Source organism: Podarcis liolepis (assembly GCF_965112155.1).
Source record: "Podarcis liolepis genome assembly, chromosome: W".
Taxonomy (NCBI): Eukaryota; Metazoa; Chordata; class Lepidosauria; order Squamata; family Lacertidae; genus Podarcis; species Podarcis liolepis.
In genome coordinates, this window is record NC_139568.1 from 3,164,547 (window position 1) to 3,183,246 (window position 18,700).

The window sequence follows — 18,700 nt, forward strand, 5'->3', positions numbered from 1 at the left end:
TGTTGGGGCTATGGACTAAAGGGGGGGGCATGAGTTAAGAGCAGAAAGGCCTGATGCACTCCCCTGTTCCCAGCCCTGAAAGAGGCAAGTACTGTAACTCTGAGAGCTTCCCCAGGATGGCAGCGGCTGTGACTTCCAGAGCCAATGGGCTGAAGCCAAATGCTCCAAGCCAAGTGCCACAGAAGCTCCATTGCATGAATGGAGCCAATGGTTAAGGTATACAGTTCAGCCCATGTGGTCTGCCATGCCTGCAGGAGCAGCGTGTACTCAGAACAGTGGAGAATGGAAGCCTAGGGATTTAACAGAGCTAAAACCTGCCCACTCCTTGCACCGGAAGTCATTGGCCAAGGAGGAGCTCTGTGGAAAGGGGCCTGGTTGTTGGTCAGGGCCTGCCCAGATTCGAGGAGGTGCCACATAGCAGGCAACTAAAAACCCTGAATAGACGATAGCCCTGGCCAGGGCAGGTGTTACCCCTGTGAGGAAGAGGGAGCTGACGGGCTTGTGGTCGCTCCTTTTCCATTCCATGTGGCTTCGGTAGCTGAGATGATTCACGCTGCCTCCTCTCCAGAGGATTGGCTCACACCATGCTGGCACACGGCACTTCCCACTGCAAGGAGACAGGAGAGACACCAGGACTGTTGGACTGGCTGAGGCAACACACAAGGCTCACACAGTCAAACTTTGGCTCCACACACGGCCTGTGATCTTGACCACGGTCAACAGCTGGAGATGATGGGGCTTGGGAGTCCAACTTCTGAAGGGGCGGACCTTGCAGGTGTGCAGGCATTTTGCCTCATGGAGAGAGTTGATAGGAAATCAAAAGCTGCCTTCAACCAGGTCAGAATGAATTTCTGACCTCCCCCAGTTTGGATTCCTACATTGCAGGGGGTTGGACTAGATGACCCTCATGATCCCTTCCAACCCCACAATTAATTAATTAAGTCTCCTCCGGCTGGCAGCAGCTCTCTGTGGCCCAATCCTTTTTCAGGTGGAGGCGCCATAGAGTTTCAACTTGAGACTCTGCATACAAAGCATATGGCACACCACCAAATGATGATCCTTCCCCAAAGCAAGGGGCCCCGTTATTCTTGTTCAGACACTATTTTTTCAGTGATCCAAAAGACCCTTTCTGGCACCTGAAATGCTGCCCAAAGGAGCCTGCCGTTTTCCGGCTTCGTCACTACATGTTCCGCCTGTCCTTTTGATTCCCCCATTACCACATCAAGAGCAATGAAACTAGCAGGCCTAGGTGGCTTCTGACAGTTGTCAAGAACCACAAGAATATGCCAAATCCTGGATGGTGAGGCTCAATGGCTACTAGCCATAATGGCCACAGAACATACTCCACCAAGAGAAGCAGTATGGCTTGGAGGAGGGGAGCGTGCTGTTGCACTCAGGTCCTGTTTGTGGGCTCCCCGAGAGGCATCTCATTGGCCAATGTGAGAACAGGATGCTGGGCCAGATGGACCAATGGCCTGATCCAGCAGGGCTGCTCTCATGCTCTTATGCCCTGGCAGACTCATCTCGAGAGAGCACCAAGCCTCATTCCCAGACTTCCTTGACACAAAGAGGATTCTCATTCAGCCTGCTGCACCTTTCAAGGAACTGCAACACCGCTTATACACACCACGAAACAGAGGATGCTGGTTATCAGGACAAATGTGGGGAAAAGGAGCCAAAACATTTCCAGAGACTTTGAGCAGGCATGGCTTGAGGAAGACAACATACCACAGCCTTGCATTTCACAACTCGCCTAGCAGCCTCTGGCAACCCAGAATTCCATGCAAGCAAAGTGAACAGGTGAAGGAAGAAGAAGAAGAAGAGTTTGGATTTGATATCCCGCCTTTCACTCCCTTTAAGGAGTCTCAAAGCTAACATTCTCCTTGCTCTTCCTCCCCCACAACAAACACTCTGTGAGGTGAGTGGGGCTGAGAGACTTCAGAGAAGTGTGACTGGCCCAAGGTCACCCAGCAGCTGCATGTGGAGGAGCGGAGACGCGAACCCGGTTCCCCAGATTACGTGACTACCACTCTTAACCACTACACCACACTGGCTCTGGAGAGCTGGATCTCTCTCTTCCTCCGTGGCTTGGTGTCCATTCTGGCTGCAGAGGAAAGGAAGTCCGTCCAGCCCTCAACTCTAGCCCTCCTCCAACAGCTTGCTTAGCAGAAAGTCATGTTTAAAATATATATTTTTACTAGCCTGCTCAGGAGGATGGAAAGGCAGGACACTACTGGCATCTCGGCAGACTAGGAAAAACAAACAAGCCTTGCAGAAGAATGATTGAGAGGACTTACTTACAAAGGCTCAACTATCAAGCAGGATCTGTTTTAGAGTCGAATTTGTACGTCGGGATGAACTTGATCTCTCCCTCTGTGAAATCAGCAAAAGCTGTCTTTTGGGTACTCTGAATGTTTAGCTAAAGCCAAAAAGAAATCGCTAATCAGCAGAGAAGCAAAAGACCCCCTGTTGCCTGACAATGGAGTCTATTAACAGCCACTGTTGTGCTGGAAGACCAAGGTGAAGTACTAGTAGGTTAAAGGTAAAGGTAAGGTAAAGGGACCCCTGGTTGGACAGTGTTCTCGAAGCTACAAACATGAGTCTGACCAAACTGTGGGAGGCAGTGGAAGACAGGAGTGCCTGGCATGCTCTGGTCCATGGGGTCACGAAGAGGCGGACACGATTAAACGACTAAACAACAACAACAACAAAGGGACCCCTGACCATTAGGTCCAGTTGTGACCGACTCTGGGGTTGCGGCGCTCATCTCACTTTATTGGCCAAGGGAGCCGGCGTACAGCTTCCGGGTCATGTGGCCAGCATGACTAAGCCGCTTCTGATGAACCAGAGCAGCACACAGAAACAGCGTTTACCTTCCCGCCGGAGCGGTACCTATTTATCTACTTGCACTTAGACGTGCTTTCGAACTGCTAGGTTGGCAGGAGCAGGGACCGAGCAAGGGAAGCTCACCCCGTCACGGGGATTCGAACCGCCGACCTTCTGATCGTCAAGCCCTAGGCTCTGTGGTTTAACCCACAGCGCCACCCGCGTCCCTACTAGTAGGTTAGCCAAGTGCAAAAAAAGGGGTATACCTGCTGAAATCCTATCTTATACACACTTATTAAAGGTACAGGATGCTTGTGCATTTTTGCCCCATGTCATCTTAAATTACTTTGCTGCATCACACAATAGGAAAATCCTCTAACTCAGGAGCAGCAGACACGTGGCCCTCACAATGCTGCAGAACTCCAATTCCCATCATCCCTGATTACTGGCCATGATGGCTGGAGCCAACAGGAACTGCAGCTCAGTAACATCTGGCAAACCACAGGTTAGCCATACCTACAATATGCAATGTTATATGTACCAATAATCCATACAAACTGTTAACAAGCACCAGAATACACCCCAACACTATGAGCAACTGCAAAACCATCCTCTTGCATCCTACGTTGGCTCCCGGGACGTTTCTGAGCACAATTCTGAGTGTTGGTGCCAACCTTTAAAGCCCTAAATGGCCTCAGCCCTGAAAGAGTGTCTCCATCCCCATTGTTCAGCCCAGGCATCAGGGTCCAGCACCGAGGGCCTTCTGGCGGTTTCCTCACTGTGAGAAGCGAAGTTACAGGGAACCAGGCAGATGGCCTTCTGAGTAGTGGCACCTGCCCTGTGGGACACCCTCCCGTCAGATGTCAAGGAGATAAGTAACTATACAGCCTTTAGGGAAGTTTTTAATGTTTTATGATGGTTTTGCGTATGTTGGAAGTCTGAGGCTGCCCCCCCTTGCCTTCCTTGCAGCATCCTTCTCAAAGGGCTAAGGCATGACTACGCTCACAGAGTTTAAATCCACCGTAAGGTGCAGCAATCAGGCCTCTGTTTCAACACAAAATACCAATGATCCTTATGCCAAGTGGGAGAAAGGTCGTCAACATGATGAACACACAAACCTTGGAGAGAAAAATGTAGAACAAAAAGCATCAGCAATTTAATTGGACTAAATGGAAGTATCTGCTGATAAGAACATATGAGCAACGCAGATTTTCCAGATCGATGCAAAACCTAGAGCAGGAAACCTTAGACCTTTAGATATTGCTGGACAGCAGCTATGCTGGGGCTGATGGGAGTCCAACAACATCTGGAGCGTGTGCTGAGCTAGGAAAGCCCTGTAACTGGGAAATTGCAGAGCAGTCCTACTTATTCCAAGGCAACCCTCCAACTTAATTGGGACTTGCTTCTAATTCAGGTTGCACAAACCTGCAACCTTAAAAAGCATTTGTAGAAGTCGCAGTCATCCTATGTTCTTTGCTCCTAACTGCCTGAAAGTGGTTTCTCTAGCCTAGGCTGGGGTATCCCAGACAAAGGAAATAAACAGGGCAATATCCTAAACCACCACATATAACACAAAGATGTCTCTCACCTGGTCGTAGGTCAGAAGTCTCTGAAGCTCATTTTTAGTGATCAGATGACAATGCTGGAAAAAAGCAAAGCAACCACAGCTACAGGCTAGCTCACGGGGGCGGGGGTTGGGGGGCAGCCTGCTGCCACTTCCTGCAATATGTAGTAAGACTGATAACTAGGATTGGGCAGTATGATCATATTAGGCTAGTGCTCTGTGAACTAGACTGGCTCTTGAACTGCTTCCAGGCCCAATTCAGAGCATCCCATTTGGCCTTTCAAGTGTTTCAAGGTTTGGGAAAAGGGTACCAGAAGAAGGCCCACTTATGTTTGCACTGCCTCTCCACTGACTAGAATCCCTTTCCCAGGGAACTCCTGCTCTTTCAAGCATGGCAGGGCCTTTTCAGTCATGGCACCCTACATTTCAGAATAATCTCCCAAAGAGGTTCACCTGGCCCCTGCTTTGATGTCCTTTCAGCAAAGACTTTTACAATTTCCCCTGGTTCTTGAATTCATGGGCAGGGAGCTTGTGGCCCTCCAAACCCTGCTGTAGTACACAGGAACATAGGAAGCTACCTTATATTGAGGCAGACCATTGACCCATCAAGCTCAGGACTGACTACATGGACTGGCAGCAGCTTTCAGGCAGAGATCATGCCCAGCCCTAGCTGCACACACTGGTGACTGAGCCTGGAACCTTCTCCATGCAAAATGGCCGCTCTGCTTTTGCGCTACTGCCCTTAACAAACTGCAACTCCCACCCCGATCACTGGAGAAGTTGCCTACATTTGCTATAATCTAATCTAATACATCTCTGCCACTCGGTTTATGTTGCTCTCTACTGGCTGCTCTAGTAGAAACCTTAGTGGTGCAGCTGCAGCAACAGGGATCGCCGACACTGCACCCTCCTGGTGTTGCTGAAGTGGAACTCTCATGAGCCCCAGTCAGCAAGGCCAATTCTTAGCAATTATGGGAATTTTGGCCCATCAACATTTGGAGAGCACTATGCTGCCTGCCATAAAGAAGGCTGATCACCGAAGAATTTATGTTTTTGAATTCTGGTGCCGGATGAGACTCTTGAGAGTCCCATCGACTGCACGAAGATCAAACCTATCCATTCTGAAGGAAATCAGCCCTGAGTGCTCACTGGAAGGACAGATCCTGAAGCTGAGGCTCCAATACTTTGGCCACCTCATGAGAAGAGAAGACTCCCTGGAAAAGACTCTGATGTTGGGAAAGATGGAGGGCACAAGGAGAAGGGGACGACAGAGGACGAGATGGTGGGACAGTGTTCTCGAAGCTACCAGCATGAGTTTGACCAAACTGTGGGAGGCAGTGGAAGACAGGAGGGCCTGGCGTGCTCTGGTCCAGGGGGGGTCACACAGAGGCGGACACGACTAAACGACTAAACAACAACAAATGCTGCCTACCCTGAGCTACACACAGGCAGGAAAGTTACAGAAACATGACTCCATTTGCTTCTCCAGATAGCAGAGACCAACAAGTTACATCCTTGTAATCCTGGTTTCGGCGCTCAAAGTCTTCCACGTGGGCAGCAAGGTGGGAATTGACCATGCAGAAACTGGTATTGTTGCAGACAAGCCTCATGGCCACACACCCCTTGTTACCCTGCAGGGGCGGAGCAAAGATGCCTGTTAGTGAGCAAGCAGGAAAGAGGGGGAAACTGGTTGGCAGAGATTAGAAAAACAGATAGACAGACAGAAAGATAGACGTAGGGAATTCCACTCTCAGGGTCTACTCCCCATCTTCCCCATGATGCCTGTGCCCACTGTCTCCCTCATCACTTCCTTGATGCGGCTGAGCTGGTCCTTCCGGACAAAGATGAGCAACATCATTCCGACTAGACGGACCAGCTGCACCTAGAAGATGCAAGGTACTGGGATGTCTACCAGCTCTGTTCATTGCTTGCTGTCCTGGGCCGGCTGGATGCAGATTGGAGTGGCAGGTGGCACCAACTGGGGATCCCCCAAGGGAAGAAGGCTCAGAGCCAGGGAACTGGTGGGGGGTCGTCAGAGGGAGAAGAGGGAGCAGACTGTGAGCAAGAGGAGGTGTTGGAAACTGAAGAGGCAGGAGGGCAGGAAGATTCTGTGGCAAACAGCAGCCCAGAATCCGAGGCAGAAGTGGAGGCTGGAGGCGGGGGTCAAGAGGCAGAGATCAGGCAGGCTGCTGAAGAAGCCAGGGGGTCTCCCCATCCTGCTGCGATCAGCTCCCCTCCCTGCTGGTCTCCCAGAACACAGAGAAATTAAGAGGAGGGAGCAAAGACAGGCAAGGTGTCAGAGTCTCAGGTTGCTTGGGAAGGACCAGGGGGAGGAGGAGACTTCAGAGAGTGGTGGGAGGGTAGCAACCTTCAGCCTTCACAACTACCTCACTGGGGCAAGACCTGTTAGGAAAGGTTTCTGTGATCATGAGGCCTGCACGGTTTGGGTTTCTTTGAATAAAGAATGTTGGCTTCTTTTGAATAAAACACCACTGACACCAGGTGTTTTTTCTTGCTGACCTCCTCCTCCTCCTCACTCCAGCTCCTGACAGTTGTCTGGCTGCTGAAGAAATGGGTGGGGTTGGACTTACTTTCTTGTACTTGGATTTGGAACGCAAAGCCTTTTCCACAGCTGTCAGCCACTCTTGCTCCTTTGTCGAGTCCAAGTAGAAGAAAGCCTCTGTGCTCAGGTCCAGCTCCTGGAACCGAATGCCCAAGTGCCAAAGAGAAGGATGTGGAACTGCAGGAATAGGACTCCAATCGGAACAGACGTGCTGGTTAAATATGCAAAGACAACAGGAGTGTGCAAGGGCAGGCAAGATCAGGACCAAGAACAAACAAGTAATACCAGCCACTTCTTCCTCAGCTTAGCTATTCGGGGCCCCAAAGGAGCTTTGCTAATGAAAGAAAAAAAGCTTTTCCCTTGTATTTTTAAAGATGTGTCAGCCAGCCTGATATCTAAGCACTATCCCAGTAGCCACAGGCAACCAGAAATTATTTGAAGGCAAGTGAGTTGGTTGATCTCTCCATTCTTCCTTCACCTGGCAACCTGGTTTCCAGGCTGGCTTTCCGGGAGCAGAAAACCACCTCTCAGATCTGCTGTGCCAAGCTTGTTTGCTAGAAGATTACCCCGTAACACCCTTGTCCTCTTTGCAAACCTCCTAAATGGCTAGCCTTCTGTGTTTCCATGCTGGCCATGAAGGAATGGGCATTCCTGACTCTGAAAACAGCACAGAAATACAGCCTGTCTAGTAAAGGGGTAAAAAGAGCAAGCTAAACAGCCTCTGTAAAACAGTAGCATCTGAAGCTGCTAACCACATACTGATAAACATATCATAAAAGCAGACATGAAAAACAAATGGCCACTGGGTACTACTAACAGTGGGACACGGGTGGCGCTGTGGGTTAAACCACAGAGCCTAGGACTTGCAGATCAGATCCTCACGACGGGGTGAGCTCCCGTTGCTCGGTCCCTGCTCCTGCCAACCTAGCAGTTTGAAAGCACATCCAAGTGCAGATAGATCAATAGGTGCCGCTCCGGCAGGAAGGTAAACGGCGTTTCCATGCGTTGCTCTGGTTCGCCAGAAGCGGCTTAGTCAATCTGGCCACATGACCCGCAAGCTGCACGCCGGCTCCCTCGGCCAATAATGTGAGATGAGCACCGCAACCCCAGAGTCGGCCATGACTGGACCTAATGGTCAGGGGTCCCTTTACCTTTACCTTACTACTAACAGTACGAGGAAATAACCAAAGTAAAAACTTTGTTTGAAGTAGTAAGCTTAGCATTATAAGCATGACCCACACCAAGTGGGGGGGGGGTCACACCTCCCTGTCCTCCAGCACAGCTTTTAGGAGGAGTTCCAAAGGTTTTGCTTCAGTTTTGGATTAACTGCATCTTGTCACAATGTCTGAAGCTGCACAAACCGCTTCATTTGAACCATGGCTCATTGAAACAAGCCAACTTCCAATCGTGGGTTTACAAAGCTGGTAAAATGAACCACCATAGGATCTGGACACACCAAACTGTGGTTAATTTAAAATCCAAGTGGAAGCTTCCCAATAGGCTTGGGGTGGGGGAGAGGTGTGCAAACCTGGAGGAGAGGCTGCCGTTCTGCTCATAATATGAAGCCACGGTTCAGTATGTGGCACCAAGGAAAATTGCCCATCACAACTAATACTTTCAATTACCCACCCATGTGGCCTGTGTGAACAGGACAGACTTTGCCTGGCACCCAACAATAAAGCTGTCATGTAGATGTCGCTTTCTCCAGCCCCAACTCTGATACAGGTTCCACTGGTCTTTGCACTTTTGCATGATCTGACCTGAAATTCTGGGTGTTGACATATTCCTTCTCTCTCTTGGCGAGGACGTGCTTGATGAGTCCCTCTCTCTGTCCGGACTGCGTATGTGTGGAAGGCACAAAGAGCTTGCGCATAGTGTGCGTCATTGGGGTTGCTTCTTGCTCATGCTCTCCTTGTCACGGATACGCCTCAGGGAGATGAGAACAGAAAACAGAACACAAGTAGTCCTTAAAAGCAAGGAGGCGGGAGGGCACAGTACACCTCTAAGGCAACTTACAGCCTGCTTGGTGGCAGCGGTGGGGGTGGAGGCTCCCGGCGGGCACTCATTTGCTGATTCTGCAGGTTTCTTTCCTTCTCCATGAAGTTATCCTCGAATCCCAGAATTCCGGAGAGAGGAAAAGACTTCTGAGGTTAGAGAGGCTTCAGAACCGTTTGGGGACGTTTCGGGAAAGGAACTTAGAAAATGCTTAACTGCAGGAAAATGTTCCTGCCTCCGCACAGCACCACATTTGTCGGACAATTGCCTCTCAGCTTATGCATGTTTACGAAGGGTTGTGGAGGCAACAGGTCCTCCCCTCAAGGCCTTTTCCTCTAAAGGAGGTAGACTGGTCTTCTCCAGTCCTCTGGCCACTGCTGAGTTTTCCAAACTTTCTGGCATATTGCGTGGAGCACCTTAACAGCATCATCTTTAACAAAATTTAATAGTTCAGCTGGAATATCATCACTTCCACTGGCCTTGTTATTAGCAGTGCTTTCTAAGGCCCATTTGACTTTGCTCTCCAGGATGTCAGGCTCAAGGTCAGCAACCACACTACCTGGGGTGTATGAGACATCCATATCTTTCTAGTATAATTCCTCTGTGTATTCTTGCCACCTCTTCTTGACGTCTTCTGCTTCTGTTAGGTCCTTTCCACCTTTGTCCTTTATTATGGTACTCTTTGTATGAAATGTTCCTTTCATAGCTCCAGTTTTCTTGAACAGATCTCTGATTCTTCCCATTCTGTTGTTTTCCTCTATTTCTTTGCATTGCTCGTTTAAGAAGGCCCTCTTGTCTCTCCCTGCTATTTTTTGGAAATCTGCATTCAATTTCCTGTATCTTTCACTATCTCCCTCGCATTTTGTTTGCCTTCTCCAAGTCCACCTTTCCTTTTGAAGCAAAATGTCATTGAAATGGGGGAGAAATGCCCTGCATGAAGTCTTGGGTTTGCAATTTGGGGAGAGGGAAGACTGTCTGCGGCGCTGGAGAGCGGGCAGGCTGGCGAGGCCCCCTAGATCTAGAGGCCCTAGGCTTCAGCCTACTTAGCCTATACATAAATCCGGCCCTGCCTATGTCACAGTGAGCACAGGCCCATCGATCACGTGCAAGCCATTCTGCGTGTTGGGAAGGAGCCTCCTGTTCTGGGCCAGGGGGAAGAGTGACACCAGCAGAAGACTGGGTGGTGGGGTCGAAGCTGATCCCAGGGAGCACGTGAGGAGTCAAGGCTTCCCGCATGAAGGCCTCGCTTCCCCTAGAAGTCCCTGCCTCCTGGTCTGTGTTCGCTTTCTTCTTCAGGTACAGTGCCAGCATGTTCTGGATGGTGCACCTGCTTTCGGGGGAGAGCTTGTAGAACTGGTCCACACTAGAAGAATAGCCATGAGACAGGTGAGACTCCTGCAAGGCGTCCCCAAAGTCAGGGGAACATAAGCGCATTTGAAGAGCCTTGCTGGGTCAGGCCAAGGCCCATTCAGTCCCACATCCTGTTGGCATAGTGGTTCCTTCCAGATGCCCGTTTTTTGTCAATTCATGATTGTATCTATTCATGACAGTAGGAGGGCAGTTATATGTACGACTGTATTCAGTACTGTTCGTGCCTGCAAAGCTTTCGGGACAGACATACTCCGACACTTCCAACCAGTGCCCCCTAACTTCCAGCTGAAACCAGGTACCTTTTTCATACCACAAACGTTCTTCAGTGGTGAACCATGGCATCTCAAATTCCAGGGGAGCCCTGTACGATGCCAAACTTCAGTGCCCCCACGCCTCTTAAAGTCTATTCAACATCATAGTTGTGGTGTCCCCTGTGGGGCCCGCAAGACTTCACGCCAGGGTGACCAAACCAGTTGCACTCCCCTAAATCCATCTAAATGTAATTGGGGGGGGGATTTGTCCCACTTAAGTTGCACTTCATAGCTCAAGAGGGCCCCTCTGGCTGATAATAATATAGTTGCACAGGGGACGCATCACAGAACAAAATGACATGCAGTTGGTCCACCACAATTGCAATATTATTGCATCCTTCAGGAATGGTGTGTCCAGCTCCATCTGAGTCATCATCCAGGCACGCTGTGGAGCTGCATGGATGAGAGATGGGCATCTTCGGCCAGTCAGGGGTGAAGAGCTGGCAAGATCCCCTGTACTGAGCAGAAAAGCAAACTCTTTGGCCTCCGAGATCTCTCCCAACTCTCAGCAGCCCTCACTGTGAGCCATACTAGAGGAATTTTGCCCTGCTTTTGCTGAGCTACAACACAGGAGCGCACCCCCAGGGGGCCATGATGTGGTAACCCTGGCGAAGCATTGCAGAGCAACTGAGAAAGCAGAATGATGTTTGCGTGGACAGTCCATTAGAAAGCTGCACTATTATTGCATCGATAGCACATTGCTGAATACGGGCCCCCTCCAGGCAAAAACATCCGTCTGGAGGCACAGTAGCTTTCATTTCAGAGGTTGTGGTTTTACAGCTTCCTATTTATTTATTCGAAATTATTTATTTATTTCATAAAACATATACACTACCAGATGGTAAGAAACATCAAAGCCGTTTACAGAAAGATAAAACCATAAAATCAGGAAAAACCTACAGTACATTAAACGCTGAAGAAGTGAATACCAGAATAGATCAGAACTCACTCCCAAGGTAAGGGGAAGAGACATGGCTAAGATGGCAGGACAGCTTACTCTATGGTGTTAACCCCTTCATGCACTAATTAGATTGAAGCATGTTGGTTATATGAGACTGGTTATCCCGCACAACATGCTCTCACACAACCCATGCCCTCCAACTGAAAACCCATTTCCTGGACAATATCAACATTGTGTTTTGTGCCTGTGAACTGCACAGTGAATATTTTTATTAGAAAAGAAAACAGCCTGGTGTTTCAGCTTCTCAGAGTTGTTTTATTCAGTGCGCTGCTACAGCTTGTCACACCCAAATCCTCCAAAGGAATCTGCCAAAGTGCTTTTCCACCCTAGAGGACAGGATCACACTTCAAAACGACCTTGACAGATTAGAGAACTGGGCAAAAACAAACAAGATGAATTTTAACAGGGAGAAATGTAAAGTATTGCATTTGGGCAAAAAAAATGAGAGGCACAAATACAAGATGGGTGACACCTGGCTTGAGAGCAGTACATGTGAAAAGGATCTAGGAGTCTTGGTTGACCACAAACTTGACATGAGCCAACAGTGTGACGCAGCAGCTAAAAAAGCCAATGCAATGCTGCACCAAGGATTCCCTGTCCGAGTTGCTTCAGGTCGTGGCGGATGTTCTCCTGGAGACACCTAGTTTGGTTGTCCTAGGGGATTTTAACATCCATGCCGACACGACCTTACAAGGGGCTGCTCGGGACTTCGTGGAAAGCATGGCCTCCATGGGGCTGTCCCTGAATAAGTTTGGCCCAACTCATAGTCATGGACATGCCTTAGACCTGGTGTTCACCTCTAGTGACGTGGGTGATCTGACACTAAGTAAAAGTGAAACAAAAGAAGTGCCATGGTCAGATCACTTCCTGGTGCAACTGGACTTCTCCGCGACCCTTCCCCTCTGCAGGGAGGTGGGACCAATTCAGATGGTCCGCCCCCGCCACTTAATGGATCCAAATGGTTTCCAGAGAGTGGTAGGGGATGCTTTAGCCCATGTTGATGGCCTTTCAGCTGATTCCCTGGTGGCCCGCTGGAATGCGGAGTTAACCAGGGCTATCAACTGTCTGGCTCCGAAGCGCCCTCTCCGATTGCATGGAGCCCGGACAGCCCCGTGGTTTTCTTCGGAGCTGAGGACGATGAAACAATCGCTGAGACGGCTAGAGCGTCGGTGGCAGAAAACTCACTCCGAATCTGACCGGACACAGGTTAGAGCTCAACGTCGAGCCTACCAAGTGGCGATAGCGACGGCGAAGAAGACTTTCTTCGCTGCCTCTATTGCATCTGCAGAAAATAGTAGCAGGAGACTCTTTCAGGTGGTTCGCAATTTAACGGAACCACCTGTCAGAGCTGCTTGAAGATCCTAGCTCACAGAGGATCACGCTAGCCAGCGATCATTAAGTAAAAGTCTTTATTGAGTTACAGTTTCCATTCTCACGCTGCTGCGCGCAACTCTACGTCTAGTAGCTAGATCGGCGAGGCTCCGTCTGAGTCTCCGCCCCGTGTGCACCAACTTAATATCCTAGCCCGGCTCCACCTTTTCCGCCTGACTGCCCTCCTCTGGGTCCCTCTACCCCCCGGGGTCTCTTCCTTCCGGGATTCTTCTGACGCTGACCCCCCGGACCCTCCTGTCTCCTTGCGCCGGGCTTTAGGACCTGGCTCCCTTTCCGGGCTGCTTACTGCGCCACCTTCCTCTGCATTTGAACTTGGCGCGCGCGCCCAACCTTCCACTTTCCGCTTAACCGTTTCTTCGCTCCCCGATGGAGGTGTGGCCACTCCTGACTCGTGCCCTCCCTCCTGTGGTGAGCTCCCAGCGCTTGCCCCCTGGCTCCTTTCCTCTTCCCTGCTCTCTGGCGGTGACGCTGGTCCCGATTTCCAACTGCTCTCCTCTGAGTCCCCTCTGGCTCTATCTTCCTGGGGTGCCCCCCTAGACTCCCCCCTTGCCCTGGCCACTGGTGCTCCTTTCTGTGAATCCTCTGATTCACTGGAAAGACTCGGAGATCTCGGGTCGTCGTCATCACTCATCTTTTCTTCTGCCTCCTCCCCTTCGCTCTCTGTTTCCTCCCTTGCCCTTGCCTCTGCTCCTAAACCCCTGACACCGGGGCTTTGTAAAGACCCCAAGATCTCCTGCAATGATTTTGCTAAGTTTTTTGCAGATAAAATCACTCATATTCGGAAGGAGCTAGACACCACCGTGGGAGCAGGGCCGGGGTGGGAGAGTGCCAGAGCTCTGTCTAGTCAAGTTGCATGGAATCAATTTCTATCCTTTACCCCCGAGGATGTGGACAGGCTGCTGTTGGGAAACTGCCAGGGAGATAGTGTCCATCTGAGCCCCCAAGCCGGAGTTCTGGACGTCCATCGGCCTCCCGTAGTCACGCAGATCCAACAGTTAGGGGCACAAAGCCTTTGGAAATTCCTAGCCACATTCCTAGGCTGGTGCACCCTCTTTCAGCAGAAAGCACAGTCAAAAGCTTGCACCGCAGAAGAGCAGAAAAGCATATTTACAGACTTTATTTAGAACATGAACAGAACAAAAGAAAACACGTCCATTCTCAGTCAGCGTCTCTGACCATCTGAAAACGAAAGGAATATCAGAACATAAACATCCTGTGAATAGGACATGCGCAGACTCTGTGACTCCCAAAGCCTGCTCCCTTTAAGGTGGAACGGAAATATCCTAACATCCTCCCCCTTTCCGTGTAACCTGTTGTACCTGTGGTTCACCCAATTGCAACCTTTGTACATAAACCTTATGTTGTTCTCTGTTAACAACCTTAGACAACAGATCAGCAGGAATTTCATTTCCTGGCATGTAGGACACCTGAATCAGTCCTTTCTGAATACACTCTCTTGCACGATGTAGCTTAATCTGCAAGTACTTGGTTCTCTGCTTGCAACTCTCGGAGTTCAGCAAAGCCAAACAAGATCTATTGTCTTGATACACTTGTACAGGACATTTCACAGACACCCTGATGTCCTTAAACAGTTGCATCAACCATTTACAATCCATGAGTGAAAATGACAGAGCATTGAGTTCTGCTTCACAGGAACTTAGGCTCACTGTTGTCTGCTTCCTGCACAACCAGTCAAACAGGCAGTGGTTGTACATGTAGCATACTCCAGAAGTGCTTGTTCCATCCGTGGTGTCACTTCCAAAACTTGCATCAGCGAAGATTTCAAGACCTCCAGTCTTTTGACTGGTGAACCTCAGCCTGTAGTGCATAGTCCCTTTCAAATAGCGGGCTATGCGCTTCAGAGCTTTCCAATCCTGAACCGTAGGATTGTTGGCATGTCTGCTAAGCAGATTACAGCTTACAGCTATGTCAGGTCTTGAATATCTGGCAATGAAATTCAGCTTGCCTAGAATGCATCTGTACAGCGTTGTGTCAGAAAACGCTTCAGCAGTACTGTCTACCTGGTAACCTGTCACCATCGGTGTGTCTGCTGGGTTTGCATCAACCAAATTCAACCTGGTTAATACATCAGCAATTTTCTGTGTTTTGTGTACCAGTAAATTACCTGCTTGGTCTCTCTCCACCTGCAGAGAAAGATAGTTGGATACCTCACCAAGATCTTTCATGTCAAAGTGCTCCTTCAGCTGAGCTAGGGTGCTTTGGTAGAAAGCCTGATTCTTCCAAAACATCAGAAGATCATCAACAAAACATAAACAACACAGTTTGTTTTGCCCCTCCTCCTTGACAAACACACATGGATCAGCTTTGCCCTGGTGAAAACCTAGAGAAAGCAATGTCTCAGTGAGTTTTGTGTTCCAACATCTGGCACTCTGCTTGAGACCATATAAGGATTTCCGCAGTTTACAGACCATTCCCTTCTGTATCTCCATCCCATCAGGTGGAAGCATGAACAGCTCCTCCCCCAAAATCCCGTACAAAAAAGCTGTATTAATGTCGTGGTGGGAAACATGCAGTTTCTCCTCCGCAGCGACCTTGAGCATCAGCCGAATGCTCTCATATTTGACTGTGGGTGAGTAGGTCTCGTGGTAATCCTGTCCTGGTACCTGTGAAAAACCTCTGGCAACTAATCTGGCTTTGTGTCTGACTACCTTGCCATTCTGGTCTGTCTTGGCCTTGAAGACCCATTTGCTGCCAACCAGTCTCATTCCTGGGACTACCGGTACCAGTTCCCAAGTTTGGTTCCTGTTCAAGGAATCAACTTCAGCCTTCATGGCATTAAGCCAAGGCTCAGCATCTTTAGAGGTCAACTCCTGAACCTCTTTGAAGCTTGAAGGTTCCCATACCTTCTCTGAGCTACCAAGAACAGCAGTTGCTGTCTTAGCAAACTCATCAGCATACCTCTTTGGAGGTCTGCCTTTGGTCGCCCTTTCAGACCTACGTACTAGACGCAAGTCTTCTGGACTCATCTCCTCTTTCTTAGGAGAAAAGTGACCAATGGTGAACAGTGGTTCTTCCAGTTCATTGTCAGACGCATCAGATGGTCTGACTGAGGCTTTTGCGCTCTGGTAGTCTGCTGTGTCGTCACTGTCACTGACACCAGCAGCAGCAGCAGCGCCGCCCACTGAGCTGGAATCCGAACTCTGATCATCATCATCATCCTCATCATCCTCATCATCCTCATCCTCATCCTCATCCTCATCAGCAGCTGCTTTCTCATCTTCAGCTGCTTGCTTGACATCACCTTCATCCTCCTCTGGGTAACTCTGGAAAATTCCCACATTTTCCCCCCACTTAGGATTGTACTCAGCACTCCTTGTGAACTTAATGGACTTAGAGTCAGTCATCCATACCCTGTATGCACCTTTTTCGTACCCCATGAACAAACCATGTGCCCCACGCTTCCCAAGCTTGTTGGTTTGTTGTGTGTGTACCCACATGTCAGAACCAAATATTTTCATGTGTTTGGTGTTGGGTTTCTTGCCAAACATCTTCTCATAGGTGGTACAACCAATGGGTGATGACAATCTGCGATTAAAGGAATAAACCAAATTCCCCAGAGCCTCCCCCCAAAACTTATCAGGGAGATTGGCATCATGCAACAAGGTTTTGATTCCTTGCAGCAATGTTTGATTTGCTCTCTCCGCAAGACCATTCATCCATGGCGATCTGGGCGTTGACATGTCATGCTGGATTCCCTTCTCAGTCAGGAAAGCTTCAAACTGCTGAGAAGTGAACTCCCCGCCCCGATCAGTAAACAAACAAGAAATACGTTTACTGTGCACATTCTCCAACCAAGCACAGAATGCCTTAAACTTCGGAAACGCTTGCGATTTCTGTTCGAGCAAAAACACATGAATGTACCTAGAAAAAGAATCAATCAGAACCATGAAGTACCTTGCTCCTCCTAAAGAGGGCGCTAGTGGACCAACCAGGTCCGCATGCACTAGCTGGTAGGGTTTGGAAGCCTGCCTGCTAGACTCCTTGCCTTTTGGAGCAACCTTCACCTTGTTCTCTGCACAAGATACACATTTCATGTGAAATTTATAAGGTTTGATGTTCAAACCTTCAACCACCTCTGGCATCTTGGCCAGTGCCTTCCAAGAGAGGTGACAAAACCTTCGATGTGCATCGTGAATGCAACCTGCATGAAGAACTTTGTTAGTTTGTGCAACACAACAAGAATCAGCCTTAGATACAACAGCAGTGTCATCATAAGTTATATGGAACAAACCATCCATAAACTTTGCATGCAAATAGTCCTCTTTGCCTTTACTGATGACACAGACGCTCCTCTTGAAGGAAATCTGAAAACCACGCCCAGTAAGCTGTGGGACACTCAGCAAGTTGCTAGCAGCTTCTGGAACATAAAGTACACCGCTGATGGTTGTGTGCAAACTTGCAAGTTTCACAGTCCCTTCTCCTGCAATTTGCAACGTCCTTCCATCAGCCAGGTGGATCTCACCTTCCTGAGGCTTGAAGGAGATAAAGAGATGCCTGTCCTTGGAAACGTGGCGGGTGGCACCTGAATCCACAATAAACCTGCCTTTGGCTGTTGGAGCAGTCTTTACAGCAAGCAAACCCTTGTTTTCCAGTGGCGTGGGCTTTTGCAGCTTGCCCCCCTGCTCCTGCTCCTGGCCAGCAGACTTGCCTTTAGCCTTTGGTGAAGCAGTGCCAGCAAGCAAAACCTTGCTTTCCACTGGCGTGGGCTTTTGCAGCTTGCCCCCCTGCTTCTGGTCAGCAGACGTGCCTTTAGCCTTTGGTGAAGCTGTGCCAGCAAACAACGCTTCACCCTCCCTCTGCTCCTGGCCATCTGCAGACGCCTGCGTCTGGCTCTGTTTACCTTTGCCTTTCCGGCCTCTGCAAAGGTTCTTGGTTCTCACGAGAAACAGAGCTCTCAGCTGCCGACTCCTTGGCTCCCCCTGGAGGCTGGAATGCTGCCTGGGGTGACGGGACAGTCAGCTCCCCCTGCAGCTTGCAACCGGTGCCCTCAGCATCCCTGCATTCACCCGCATTCTGGGAAACAGCTAGGACCTCCGATGCAGTCAAACTCTGGGCTGGGATTATTGGCTTGTGAGCTTTCATCAAAGCAGTCCACATTGCACGTGCAGTGGTGTTGCCAGCCAGCGTCTTAATTTCCTCAAGAGAGACGGATAAGACTATTACGTCAATGGCCTTCGAATTCTGGCCTTTCCATTTCTCTGTCAGAGGAACCGGAGGGGGCTCAGAAACAGCATGCCACACCCCAAACTGACGCAGCAAAGATTCACACCATTTTGCCCAGGTTTCATAATTCTGCCCATCCAACTTAGGACACTGAGCATCTCCAGAAGCTTGGGAAAACTCCATTCCAGCTTTTTATTTGAGCCGTGAGCCCTTATTTACTTTCAAAGACTCCTTATCTTGGCAGCCCATTAATCACGAAGCCTTTCTGGCTCGGCTCCCAGGCCAATTAATCTGCCGGAGATCAAAGGCTCCTTGCCGAGGTATTACAGAAAAGCGTCCCTTCCTTTCGCTTTTCCCCCAACATACCTCAAACGCAGTCTGTTGCAGCTTTACTCTTCTGTAGGTGCCGTGAATCTGGGACCGAAACCTTGTTGTTGGGAAACTGCCAGGGAGATAGTGTCCATCTGAGCCCCCAAGCCGGAGTTCTGGACGTCCATCGGCCTCCCGTAGTCACGCAGATCCAACAGTTAGGG

The 18,700-nt window shown here is 49.7% G+C and overlaps 1 protein-coding gene across 1 annotated transcript in view; it reads right to left on the minus strand.

Annotated features, from left to right (window-relative positions):
- The window catches only part of LOC310697808 (inositol polyphosphate 5-phosphatase OCRL-like), a gene marked incomplete at both ends in the record, with an annotated part of 70,653 nt that overhangs the window by 8,636 nt on the left and 43,317 nt on the right, over positions 1–18,700 (minus strand). Inside the window, 10 exon segments of the mRNA XM_083484440.1 lie at positions 472–607; positions 2,316–2,419; positions 4,415–4,468; positions 5,902–6,044; positions 6,152–6,272; positions 6,982–7,164; positions 8,677–8,840; positions 8,843–8,880; positions 8,970–9,097; positions 10,161–10,343. Coding sequence (XP_083340566.1) covers positions 472–607; positions 2,316–2,419; positions 4,415–4,468; positions 5,902–6,044; positions 6,152–6,272; positions 6,982–7,164; positions 8,677–8,840; positions 8,843–8,880; positions 8,970–9,097; positions 10,161–10,343 — 1,254 coding nt within the window.